This window comes from Lissotriton helveticus, chromosome 2_1 (genome assembly GCF_964261635.1).
Source record: "Lissotriton helveticus chromosome 2_1, aLisHel1.1, whole genome shotgun sequence".
Lineage (NCBI taxonomy): Eukaryota > Metazoa > Chordata > Amphibia > Caudata > Salamandridae > Lissotriton > Lissotriton helveticus.
The window spans coordinates 1,693,395,004-1,693,408,685 of record NC_136059.1 but is presented as its reverse complement, the minus strand read 5'-3'; the positions used below and the strand labels follow the sequence as shown (position 1 = coordinate 1,693,408,685).

The window sequence follows — 13,682 nt, the reverse complement described above, 5'->3', positions numbered from 1 at the left end:
AAGATGGTATCTACCAGTGTAGGTGCCTTAAAAGACAACTACGCAGTCACCAAAAAATACTTTAACCCTTCTGCCAACCCAAGTTACCCTACTGACCATTTTGATATCATTTAAAAGGGCCTCAAGTCAGTCCAGTGTTCTTCCCCACCCAATGGATTGATTTATTCCTCAGATTTTCCCAGGTCTCAAGGTCTTGCTGATCTAATTTAGAGACATTCATCAGAACAACAACAACAAAAAAGGGATGGCTTCCGGAGGAAGATCTAAACATTTTGATACTCCAGTGGCCACAGGGGATCCTGGGCCTCTAGAAGATTGGTTGTCTGATGATAAAACCAAGTTATCACTAGGATAAGTGATGGAACAATAACACTGCAGGGGCCCCGTTGTGAAACCTGCTTTTCAGTAGTGTTGTTATGAAGTAGCATTTGTGATAAGGGGCGGCAAAGTAGTGGATGCAGTCTGAAAGTTAGGGCTAATAGCATTAGATTTCAATAGTTCTAAGCAACTGGCAGTCGATTTTTCCACTAGTGCTAGCCTCAAGGTCTAAAGAGTGTTTAACTAGAGACTCTAAAGCAAGCATGGAGGCAAACAGAGCACTAAACCACACCTGGATTAACAGGAGGGGCTTAGTAGTTTTAACCTTTTTATTTGGCTGTTTAAACAATTCATCAGCAGATACAGCCCCACCCTCTATACTATTTACTGGTGCTCTAGGAGTAATGCCTGGTGTCTTTTTGGGCTTATGGACGAGGATGGGATAATGAATCAGATTGAGTAATGGATTAAGAATAATTTAGAACACAGTCATTGTTCACAATGTCCGCAACAGTCCTAATATTACTCCTAGGTGAAATACTCAAATGTAAATTACTTTGTAACTCTGACGAGGTCCAATGATAAATTACAAGTCTCTCTTCAATCTTATTAATTTCTTTATCAATGATCCCCATTGCACTGGCTAAGAAGACGGTAACTGAGGTGGAAATTCTTACCCAAAGCCCTCGCCATTTCAGGGTGATGTTTTCTCTTCACCCGGATGCCAAAAGTGATGGGAAAAAAGTATAACCCAGCACTAAAAGAAAAAGCCTAGAGACTTTAACGGCCCAGCCCATCCCCTCCAGGTTCTCACTGGCACAGACAAGGCCTCTCTTGGACCGGTCATTGTCCGGGCAAGTCCCGCACTGCAGGTGACTAGGCGCAGTGATAAAGCGCCCAAAAACTTGCCTCCTGCATCTGCAGGACAGAGAATAATGGAGTCCTCCTCCTTGGCCAGCAGTGTCAACAATATCAGTGTACTGCGCTGCGTTTGATTAGGCGCGGTGATAAAGCACCTGGAAAATAGCCTCCCCACCTCATGTGGATAATGGCGTCCTACTCCTTAGCCAGCAGTGTCAACGGTATCGGTGCCATCAAGTCACTGAAAAAATTATCCAGATTGGCTCACGGCACCAGAAACTCCTAATATGCTGCCATCAATGCAGTGAACAGTAGAGGCAGCAAACGGCCTAGGACGGGGCATGGCGCGGAACAGGCCTGTAGCAGGCACAGCAGTAGGCGGTTCCACAGGGGAAGCTCCTCAGAAGGACATCCACTAGAACAGGTCTAAGGAGGACTCTGAGAGCTGGGGAGGGGCATGCAGTGCGTTGAGGCGATCAACCTCTTGATTTCGCTCTGTGTGGAGGGGAGTTCTTCTTCTCTCTATGATTTTGAAGGAGAGGAATGAAACCTTAGCTTTGAACGTAAGCAGCAACGAGCGTAATGTTTGTTGTGGGCAAAGGCCATAAAACGTTTGGTCGTGTTCTTTGATGGCTATGGGGAGTATGCCACAGCAGTTATCGCATGACATTCAACACCAGACACCACCGGCAGACTTTGTCGGGATCTGAAATGGACATCTGTTCATTGCAAGTGAGCCCAGGTGTAAAGACAAAATTCGCTGGCAGCAACATCCCTATGCACTGTACAGTAGAATTTGAGAGAATTTATTTGTGAAAAACACAGAAAAAACTTGAATAAAAAAAAAGAAAAAGAAGAGCCAAGTCTTCTTCGAAAGGCATACAAAGAAGTGTAAATTATGACAGTGCACCAGGGTGCGTGCCATATGGCTCTTGTGATTTCACTCGGGTATCGCTTTCGGCACCAAGGTGAGAGGTAGCTACGATAGGTTTCCAGATCTAGTCTGCACCTGGGGATATTGAACAGGTCAGGAATCTGCAGGTAGAAGTATCAATCAGAAATCAAGTTTTAACATCCTACTTATAGTATCAAAGCAGCACCTTATCATGCTTCCCACATTTCTTTAAGAATACCTGGATATTGGCAGGAAAGGTCTCAGCAGCATGTCTGGAACGTAGGAGATGAGGGATAATCTTTAATTTAACCCGGGTGCCGACTGGATCCCGTTTCCATTCTGGTTTCATTGGACTACCCTGCCAAACAAAAGAACGCGGGTGTGAAATGTCTTACCACCACAAAATACTTATTAGAACTAGTTTCTGCGAACGTTGCAACGAAAAGTAGCTCTTAGGCTGGCCGCTAACATACAGCAGCATGTAACTGGCAACTATACCCCAGCGGGAAAGCAGTTTTGCGATATGTTTTTGCCATATTAGGTGGCACTCCTTTGACCACAAAGCAAATGTTTAGCCTTTCAATTTCTTTAATGCATAAATACTAGCATAACTGTCAGCCATATATAACGAAATGACTATGGATGAAAGATTGCTATTTTCATGATGGCAGATCATGTTTTTTAAACATTTATCTATATACATTTGACTAGCAAACTATTATTCTCCAGTTCATTGCCTTCTTATCTAGCTTCCTTTGATTATACTCTGCAATTCTCCCTTTTAGCCCTGCACAAGTTTCCAATGCAGTGAAACAAATACAAGTCCAGTGAATTTGAGACATTACAGAAACTGAAAATATCAGATACATAATGCCCTAGTAGATTTAGTAAATGTTTGCATGGGCAAAGTATATATCCATTTCATTGATGCATGAGCAGGATACATGTAAATTACAGTTATTACCCAGTTGCCCCACCTATAACACCACATTCTTCACTTTTGAATATCCAGGGTGTGCACTTATTCCAGAACATCCAATTGTGAGAAGCCCCTAAAACTTTAAGAAGTATTGTTACAAGATCTTCACAGCAGTCTTTCATTCAATTTTACTTTCTTTAAAAAGGATGGTTAGTGCACTATCAGCAATAAACACCCGATATACTAGTAGATTCTACAGGTCCAAAAGCATTTAAAATGTTAAAAAAATTACTACATGCTAAAGAGAAGATTTACTACAATTGGAAACTCCAAAAATGTAAAACCACTCAAGCTTTGACGCGCTTTTTCACTTGTGCTGCAGATATACTATGGAACACTCCACAGTCATAATTAAGAACTCAACCTAACTTCCTACCTTTTTGTTAATTACTACAAATGTTTTTTTCCATCTTCCCTAATCTAATTTGACTCTGTAGCAGTCTCAACTCAGTTAACTACTCCTTTGTATCAAAGTGATTACTGCTATTCTTAAATCATGGCTAGTTTTTTGTTCTCTACAAAGTACACTAATATTGCTTAAGCGCAGTATATCTATTGAAAACTAGTTAAATCAAATACAGCATACAGCTCTAGTATATAAGTAACAAACTGAGCTGTAAACATTCTTTAGGAAAGTAATGTTATGGAGGGGGAAGGAATTCTATAGTACGGGAGGGAAGAGAATGTGGGAGTGTGGTCCCCATTCCCTTTCAGCAACTCCACTCCATTTCGTGATCATTTCAGTCCTAAGCACACATCCACATCCCCACAATGGTAGCTATAATCTCTAAATAATTGTTGTCCTGCTCAAATCGAGTGAACCGGATTCAGTATTTTTCCTGGAAAGAAGAAAGCAAGTCACCCAATTATATTCATGTTTACCTTCTCAATATCTTCAGTGAAGTGCTGCCATCATTGGATTAATGCATAGAAACATCTTTTCTGTCCCATTCATAAGTAAGAATTAGCATCTCATGCCAAATGAACAACTGGAAAAATAGCTATTTAAGAAGTTTAAAAGGTGACAAGTCGAGAAGGGGTATTTGGAGGAAACAACACATCAGAATGTAATCCCATATTTGTTTTCAATTCTCAGTCATAAACAAATAACCAGCAAGTCCTCCTGGAACAGTAAAAATACTGAACACGAAAAATAGCCTCATGTCTAGAATAGTTACAGCAAAAAGACTTACCTCTTTAGTTTTCAGAGGGATATCTCCCAGATATACTTTATACATCCTATTAACAATTGCAGGGTTATTCCAGTCAATAAGGCTGGGGATAAAGTGAAAAAAATCCATTAAATTACACAAAACTTTTTGATACTCTAAACATTTTTGCAATTAAACTTTGAACATTTTACACAGCATTGACTAGTCAATGAAAATAACAGGTTTAAATATTTAAGCAACTTTGGAAATTAAATAGAAACGATTCTCTGCAAATAAACCTACCCGCTTTGCCATCCCACCGCCATTGCTCGACACATTGCTCATTCTAAATTCTGATACACTGAAGCAGACAGAATATTGATAACAAGCCACGGTCAAGACCGATGACATTTGTATCATTAATCACTTCTATTATTGAGATGCATTATTCAAACCAATGTATTCTAGGTCCCATTGAATTATTCCAACATAATTAACTGAACTATTACTTAAATTTAACCCAACTCGAAGAAATCATAATTTTTGTGTGGTCAGAGTTTCAAAATCGAAACATTTGAAATTATTAAAAAATGCCCATTTAGAAACACTTTTTTGAAGTGAAAACAACTCTTTAATAAAGTGGATCCAAACTAATCAAAAATAAGTTTGCTCTGCACCAGAATCTAGAAGAGCACTGGCCACAACTGCCATTTTTAGGTTTATAAAAACCCAGAAAAAAACAGGAATTTAAATAGCCCCACTCTGCCACAATAGCCAAAAGGCTACCTTTGAGAAAGCATAAATTTAAACATGGAAAGGAATCGAAAAGTAACAACACAGATGTAGAAACTAAAGAGCTTACCTTTGTTTGCTTCTTAACTCCAGGTCAGCTGCAGTTGCCACACTGTGCCTGGTGTCACTCGAAGCAATTACCAAGTGGATGACAGCTTCCACTTCAGGCACCTGTTCAGCTTCAATAAACTTCACTATCCCCAATTTACACTGTTAAACAAGATCAAAATAAAGACAGTAAAGCGCAGTTGACACCACCATCGATCTTTTATTTTTTTTAACATATGATGTAGTGAGAACCTCTATCCATGCTAACGCGCTTTCCAGAGAACATTTGAAAAAAAGGCACAAGCATTTTAAATAAGATACGCACTGCAAAGAATGGTATTAATTGAGGGATGAACATGTGACAGGCAGACGGTAGGAACATAAGGAGTTCACTATTAGAAAGAACTCTATAAAGTTTTTTTGATATATTTACAGCAAGGAATATGCTACTTACCCTGTAAGCATCGGTTTGTGACATGTTGTGCTGTAGATTCACAAGCTTTGCATACTCCTGCCATCTAGTGTTGGGTTCGGACGTGTGCAAGTTGTTTTTCTTCAAAGACGTCTTTGGAGTCATGAGGGAGAGAGACTCCTTCTCTTGGTGATAATGCGCATGGGCATTAACTCCATTGTTAGATTGTTTTCCCACATGCGGGTGATAATGGAGTGTAGAATAAGTGTAAGTAAAGAGATGTCCATGTGCATAAGAAGTAGACCGTAACGGCTGCAAGAGTCCAGGAAAGAAGGAGGGTGAATGTGAATATATAGCACAACATGCAGCGAACAGATGCTTACAGGGTAACATATTCCATTTGAGGCATGTGTGGCTGTAGATACACATACTTTGAATAGACTATAAAGCAGTCCTCCTCGGAAGCGGTGGCTTATTTGTGGGTATTGCCGTCGTTTGAAAGAATAAGTAGAATTGCCTGCCCTACATGGGCGTACTAAGACATTCATACACTGTTTAGTGAAAGTGTGTGGTGTAGACCATGTAGCTGCTTTGCATATGTCAGCTATTGAAATGTTTCCCAGGAAAGCCATGCATGCTACTTTTTTACAAGTGGAGTGTGCTCTAGGAGGTGCAAGTAAAGTTATTTTGGTTTTTAGGCAACATGTTTAATGAACTTAACTATCCATCCGGCAATACTGGATTTGGATATAGGCTTTAGTTTATGAGGTGGTGAAAAAGCAACAAATAGTTGTTTCGTTTTCCTAAAAGTTTTAATTCTAATAATGTAGAACATAAGGACCCTTTTGACATCTAGTGTTCAGAGCTCTTTCCGCAACGGAGTCTGGTTGAGGGAAGAAAACCAGTAACTCACTGGATTGATGAAAATGCAAGTGAGACAACTTTAGGGAGAAACTTAGGATTGGTACGAAGGACCACCCAATCTCTGTGGAGCTGTAAGAAAGGTTCCCCTAAGGTTAATGCTTAGAGCTCAGTAACATGTATAAGTGAAGTAACAGCAATTAAAAATGCCACCTTCCAAGATAGAAATTGAAGAGGGCAGTTAGGCATGGGCTCAAATGGGAGGTCCCATGAGCTGTGTAACGAACAATGTCGAGGTTTCAGGAAAGTGCAGGATGAGCCCTTGGTGGAATTACTCTTTTAAGCCCTTCCACGAATGCTTTAAAGAAAGGTATTTTGAATAAAGACATTTATTGCCTCTTTTGTGGATAGGCAGCGATATGTAACCTTATGGAGGTGAATAACAGTCCAGAGAATTGTAGATAAAGCAGGTAACAGACTATGTTCTGAACTCTGACATTGAGAGCATCAATCGGTTTTGAATGACAATAATAAACCTTTTCCATTTACCCATGTAACATGCTCGAGCGGTAGACTTATGGGCTTGCTTAAAAATGTTCATACATTCAGCTAGTAGATTTAAGTAACTAAATTCTATGATCTCAGGAGCCAGATTGCAAGGCTGAGTTTTGGGATCTGGGTGCCTGATTTCTCCATGAGGAACTTCTTGTGGGGTACTACAGCGAGGTCCAGTAATGTTGTGGACCAGGGCTGACGAGCTCATGTGGGAGCCATTAGTATTAGTGTGAGAGATGTTTGCCTGAGCCTCCGTACCAGAAATGGAGTGACAGGGAGAGGAGGAAAAGCATAGGCAAATATTCCTGACCGACTCATCCTAGTGCTTTGCCCTTCCATAGTGGGTTTGGGGACCTGGGTGCAAAGTTTGGGCATTTGGCGTTTTCTGCAGATGAGAACAAATTTATTTGAGAGAACCCCATTAATGGAAGTACTTGGGGATGGAGTTCCCACTCATGAACTTATTACTGCATCCTACGGAGGAGGTCTGAAAAGCGGTTGTCTGTTTCCGGAAGGTATTCCACTAAGAGATTAATTTTGTGATGTAGAGGCCCCCCTCCAAATGGTGTGGGGTAGGTGAATTAATTTTGTAGAATGTGTCCCCACCCGTTTTTGTAGACAATACATGGCTGTCATATTGTCTGTTCAGACTAAGACAACTTTGCCAATCAGGTGAGGTAGGAACGCTTTCTATGCTAGGTGAACAGCTTGAAGCGCTAGATAGTTGATGTGGATACCCTGGTGGACGGTGTCCCAGAGGCCCTGTATTGTGAGGTTCTGCAAGTGTGCAACTCAACCTGAGTGATGTAGCCGTTGTGAGTGGTCTGGGGAACAGGGTCAAAGAAAGGCTGCCTACCGGTTTTTGGTGTTCTACCTCAGAAGATCTAGTGTTGATAGACCACTGCACTCATCACTCTCTGCAAACTGACCCTGTGACTGAGACCACTTTTGCGCCATGTATTCCTGCAGCAGACGCATATTCAGTTGTGCATAAGGGACTATGGCAATGCAGGAGGCCACCATGCGACAGATGACTGTTCTCCCTGCAAGTTGTTGATTAGTCTGGAACTGAGGTATGAGTGCTAGGAAATATTGGACCCTTGCAGTATTGGGCTAGGCTAATCCTACTTGTGTGTTTAGGATAGCCCCTAGATATGGTTGAAGAGCAGATTTTGAAGGTGAGACTTGGTGATAATGATAGTGAAGCATAAGCGATGGAGAAGATCTATTGTAATCTGAATGTGCTGTTAAAACTGCTGAGTGTTGACTTTGATAAGCCAATCGTCTAGATACGGAAATACATGAACCTTTTGTCTGTGTAGATACGCTGATACAACTGCTAGGCATTTAGAGAATACCCAAGGTGCAGTAGTCACACCGAAAGGGAAGACTTTGAACTGGTAATGTTTGCCGGCCACAATAAACCTGAAATATTTGAGATGTGGTGGATTTATTTTTATGTGAAAATACGCGTCCTCGGTCTAGTGTAAAACCAAAGGGGATGATGGACCGAGTGTTGAACATTGCAAGCACTTCCCCCCCCCCCCCCCAGTCAACTGATCTGGGTTTAATCCATCATCATTCTTTAGCTCACTCCGCCACCCCAGTTCAGACATGGCCATATGCAAATCATTCTGACCCTGTGCCTCATGGGAACAGTCCAGCCCGAACTGCCAAGCCATGTCTTCCCTGGACCGGAAAACAATCATCCTGGGACCAGTTTCTGGCTAATCAGCCGTCATCAGCCAGGCTAGCTTGAATCCAGTGGCAAAGTGAGCAAGGGACCCACGTCTGGGCATACCCTGCCAACTTAAGGCGAACAAAGCAAAACCAAAGGGGATGATGGACGGAGTGTTGAACATTGCAAGCACTCACACCCAGTCAACTGATCTGGGTTTAATCCATCATCATTCTTTAGCTCACTAACTTCAGCTTGGCAGTTCGGGCTGGACTGTTCGCAGACTCTTGTCTAACTGTATACAACACCTTGAACTTAGATAATACATCTGATAATCTACCAGCTATGAAGTCAAAGCGCCAGGATGCTCCCTGGAGTGACAGAGCGCTATATAAAAACGCCCAAACATCAAACATGAGGCACAGGGTCAGACTGATTTGCATATGGCCATGTCTGAACTGGGGTGGTGGAGTGAGCTAAAGAATGATGATGGATTACACCCAGATCAGTTGACTGGGGGTGAGTGCTTGCAATGTTCAACACTCCGTCCATCATCCCCTTTGGTTTTGCTTTGGTATAGTGTAGCCATAAAGTCGCCCTGTTGGAGAAGTGGAATCATGTCTTGTAAAGTTACCATATGAAAATGCTAAGACTGGATGTAGAGATTTAGGGGCCTGAGGTCTAAGAATGTCTGTGGAGATTTGGGTTTTTGAGTATGAAGAAGTACATCCCTGAACGTTGCTGATGTACAGGGTTAAGCTCTATGGCTCCCTTGAGGAGAAGAGATTGGCTTCCTGTTTCAGTAATGTTAGATGTTTCAATGAGAGCTTGTGGGTGGGAGGTGGAATGTTGGGAGGCGTGGTAAGAGCCTCGAAAATATCCTCTTTGAGAGGTGTTTTGACCTTGGAGGTGGTGATAGGAGGATGAGGCCTCAATGGGAGGTTGTTTTAGAACCTCCACGGTATGTGGAGGGGTGAAAAGAGCCATGGGAAGTAGGTGTTTGGAGGGCCCCCATTGCTTTTGCCCTCTCCGTCTTTTTAATTTTTTTTCTAATATTTGACCTATTTGTGGACCAAATAGTTGCTTCTTATCAAACGGCATATCGAGGACATTTTGCTGCACTTCTGGTTTAAACCCAGAAATACGGAGCCATGCTTGCGTCTTAACAAAATGCTGGTGTTAATACCTCTAGCCGCAGTGTCCGCAGAGTCTAAGGCACAGCGTATAGATGAATTGGATATCAGCTTGTCTTAAGAGACAAGTTCCTGCCCCTGCTTTTTGTGCTCCTCTGGGAGATATTGGAGCAGATCCTTCATCTTATCACAGTGAGCACAATCATAATGAGCCAATTGGCCCATTGAATTGGCAATGCGCCAATGATTAGAAGATTATGCAGCAACTCTTTTCCTTGGAGAAGGGAAAGCTAGTGGTAGAGAAGGGGAAGCTGGTGGGGGAGGAGGAGGTGGGGGTGGCAGAGGTGGTTGAGAGGGTGGAGGAGGAGGCAGAGGGCTGGTGGTTTTGTCTGCCTTTTTTCTGTGTTTTGGTGGAGGTGGCAAGACAAGAGCCTCTTGGAAAGACAGCCGTCTTTCCAGTGGCGGAGGTATTGAAGCCGAAGGCTTAGTGAGGACATGTCCGGTGTGAGGTTTGATATGAATTTGTTTTTGCTTGGCATCCTGCCGTTATTGGAGTTTAAGGAGAATAGTCTCCATTGGCTTACTGGTATTGGCCTTGGAAATGTACTTCGGTTCCAACCCAGGTTTCAGTTTAGGCACCGAAGTTCCGCTCAGCGTCGAATCGGTGAACCACGATGGACGGCTCGGCACCGAAGGTCGGCTAGGCACTGAAGTCCCTGATGTCAAAGGCTTCAGCTTTATTAGTATTTTCAACGCAGAGCCGGAGAGCGGGGTATTCAAAGCAGTTGTTCAGCGCAGACCATGACCAGAAGGCAGTGGCGGACCGAGGGCAATGTTTCTTGGATGGTTACACACAGTGTTGAGGGATGGGGGTACCATATTCACAGACTGTTGAGCCGGTGTGATGTCCTCCATTTCTAGGTCGGAGCTGGAACTGCTCTGAACAGAGAACGCCTCTTCTCCACAAAAGATGGTCCAGGGTGTTCTTCTTGTTCTTCAACGTTTCCATACCCGAAGATGTCCGGAGTGTCGGTTCTCTGCTCTGGTGGGATTTTCTTGGAGCGACAAGCTTTGCAATTCGCTTCGTTGTATTGTGGAGACAAACACAGATTACAGACCTGATGCAAGTCGGTCCAGGAATATTTCATGTGGCAGTGAGGGCAGTAACGTAAGTGGCGTCCGTTCCATCACCAGCAGGACATTCTCTGCAGAACCTGATGTAGACTGAGGAAAAAGACCCTGAAGGGCGCGGCCCTGTAGGAGCTGTGGTAGAAGCGCATCGACTCAATGAGCGACATCGCTATACCTCGATTTGCAGAATGGAAAAAGTGATCGAAACAATAATAATAATAATAATAATAATAATAATAATAATAATAATAATAATAATAATACTGCACGAACCAAAAAGAGCACTGTAACAACTTCGAACCGGAGTACATGCACACACGTCCGGACCCGAGGGCGGAAAAAAACCAATCTAACAATGGAGTTGATGCCCGTGTGCATTATCACCAAGAGGAGGAGTCACTCTACCTTGTGACTCAAAAAACTTTTTCGAAGAAAAACAACTTGCACACAACCGCACCCAACACTAGATGGCAGGAGTATGCAACGCCTGTGTCTCTAAAGCCACACATGCCTCAAACATGTTTACTATGGGAGGCACAGGTAGACAAAAGTTATTTGCATAGTTCCAGAGGTCAGACACAAGTCAGCATATCCCATATCAGAATGCTTCCAGTTTGTTCAGAGAAAATGCATTTATGTTGGCAGTGATGTGCTGAACTGCCTCAATATGTGGTTGGTTTTACAACCCTAAAGCAATAGCCCCAAAAGGTTTTTAATTTTCGAAGCATGACTCAAGCCAGACATGGGTACCCTACACTATATTAACAAACCTGGTTAAGTTTCCCAACCACCTTCTACTCACTGTTTCCATTAGAGTTGCTGCTTCTACTGCTCTTCATCACCCTCTTCCAGTCTGGTGTATTAGGAACGTGCACGTCTCTCAGCCAAACATGTCAGATTCATTAGATAAACGGAATGGAATGGAATGGAATGGAAATGGATTTGTTAAGCGCGGTTGCTGCCCACGGGCGTCCAAGCGCTGAGTAGAACAGAGATGTGACGGAAGAGGGAGATTAGGACTAAAGGAATTTGGCGAACAATAAAGTTTTCAGCTTTTTCCGGAATGAGAGCAGGTCAGGGTTGGAGCGAAGAGAGAGGGGGAGAGCATTCCAAAGCTTGGCGGTGTTAAGCGAGAACAGCCTACCCCCGGTCCTGGCTCTTTTCACTCTAGGAACTACTGCAAGGAAAGCATCCGTAGATCGAAGGTTCCTATTTGGGTGGTAGGGGATAACAAGGTTGTTATTTATTGTTGATCCCGTCTTCCAAAAGGCCCGATGCGCAATACACAGCGCCTTGAATGTCACTCTTAGCCTCACTGGCAGCCAGTGCAGGCTTTTCAGTCCAAGTCTAGCTGACTGGGTTCGCGGAATCTGGAGTAAGGTTCGTGCGGCGCAGTTTTGTACCACTTGCAGCTTCCTAAGGGTCATCTCAGGGGCCCCAACGTATAGAGCATTGTTTGAGTCTAGGCGGGACTGGATGAGGCCTTGTACTGCCACCTTTTTGGCCTCCAGAGGCAGAAGTGGGAGGACCTTCCTCAGGACTCTAAGTACTCCAAAACAGGTGGCGGATAACTTAGTGGCCTGGGTGGAGAAGGAGAGGTTTTTGTCCAACCATACTCCCAGGCTCTTGACACTTTCCTTGGGGGTGGGGGGAGTGCCCAGACCGCAGGGCCACAAGGAGGTAAATGGTACTGGCGATGCTGGGCCTAGGAGCATGAGCTCTGTTTTTCCTCCGTTCAGCTTAAGGGAGGAGTTGGTCATCCACTCCTTCACGTCCTCTAAACATTTCAACAGACCTGCCGGGGATTGCCTGTTGCTCTCTTGCGCCAGTGAAACCACTAGCTGAGTGTCGTCGGCGTACGACACGATTTTAATGCCGTACGGTTCGACTACCCCAGCCAGTGGTTTCATGTATACATTAAATAGCACAGGGCTCAGCGAAGAGCCCTGTGGTACTCCGCAGCTGAGATGTTTACTGGCACTAGCTCTTACCATCATTAAACGTGCTTTCAACAGTCCCAAGAGTACTACTGCACCCATTGTGCCCATAAGAATCCTATCCCTTTGCCCCACTTTGGAAACTATTGCTTACCTTAAGTGCAGCAACAACAACAAACAAAGCTACCCCACCGCACCCTCTTCTCTAACTGCTTATACAGTCCCTACATACCATCTGAAGACGAGTACACTTACCTTACCTACCTAGCATATAATCCCAGGTCACTTGCATAGATCCTGCTTTTCTGGGCTGCTTGTAACCTTCCTCCTTCTGTCTGCCCTGCTGCTCATCTCTTAACTGCCTCTCTCACTGATCAACACTAGTCTTTGGCCTCCTTCCAAGATACCCTTCACACTTCCTCATCCTACAAGTCCCTCTGCAGCTGGTGACTCATCAGCACCCCCTGTCCAGCACCCCCGTGGCCACACATTGAGCAACCTGCTTTACCTTTCTTATGTGCCATTTGTATAGTAAACAATGTCGCACTAGTAGTTCTAAAGAGAGTGTGGATGACACATATGGGCCTTCAAATACCCGAGGATGGTCTAGCAGACTATTGTATATGCATGACCACAGGGATTGTAGACGCCATACCTGTTGTTTTCTAGTTTAACTCCATAGAATAGACGAGAAGCCATCTGAAGCCTGCCTTGAGGGTGTGGCACTAGAGGCACGTATCTATAGATATTCTATGATTGCCCAAGATTCGATGGTTTTTAGTAGGGTGTTTTGAACAATATATGAAATGCTGGGTCACACAGAGCAATCTTCGATGGCTTCGGTCCTGGAGGTGTGGTGGCTCAAACTACACCAAATCAGTAAAGTAAGTGAAGACTGCCACCTCAGATGAATTACTAAGGAGCACTTCTT

The 13,682-nt window shown here is 43.6% G+C and overlaps 1 protein-coding gene across 2 annotated transcripts in view; it reads right to left on the bottom strand.

Annotated features, from left to right (window-relative positions):
* Positions 1–13,682, bottom strand: part of ECPAS (Ecm29 proteasome adaptor and scaffold) — a 709,962-nt gene that overhangs the window by 620,253 nt on the left and 76,027 nt on the right. For both annotated transcript variants that reach the window (XM_078676653.1, XM_078676652.1), the window contains exons 7-9: positions 5,067–5,206; positions 4,247–4,328; positions 2,313–2,432 (exon numbers count right to left, since the gene is read on the bottom strand). In XM_078676653.1, the coding sequence (XP_078532779.1) occupies positions 2,313–2,432; positions 4,247–4,328; positions 5,067–5,206 (342 nt within the window). The remainder of the gene's footprint in view (positions 1–2,312; positions 2,433–4,246; positions 4,329–5,066; positions 5,207–13,682) is intronic.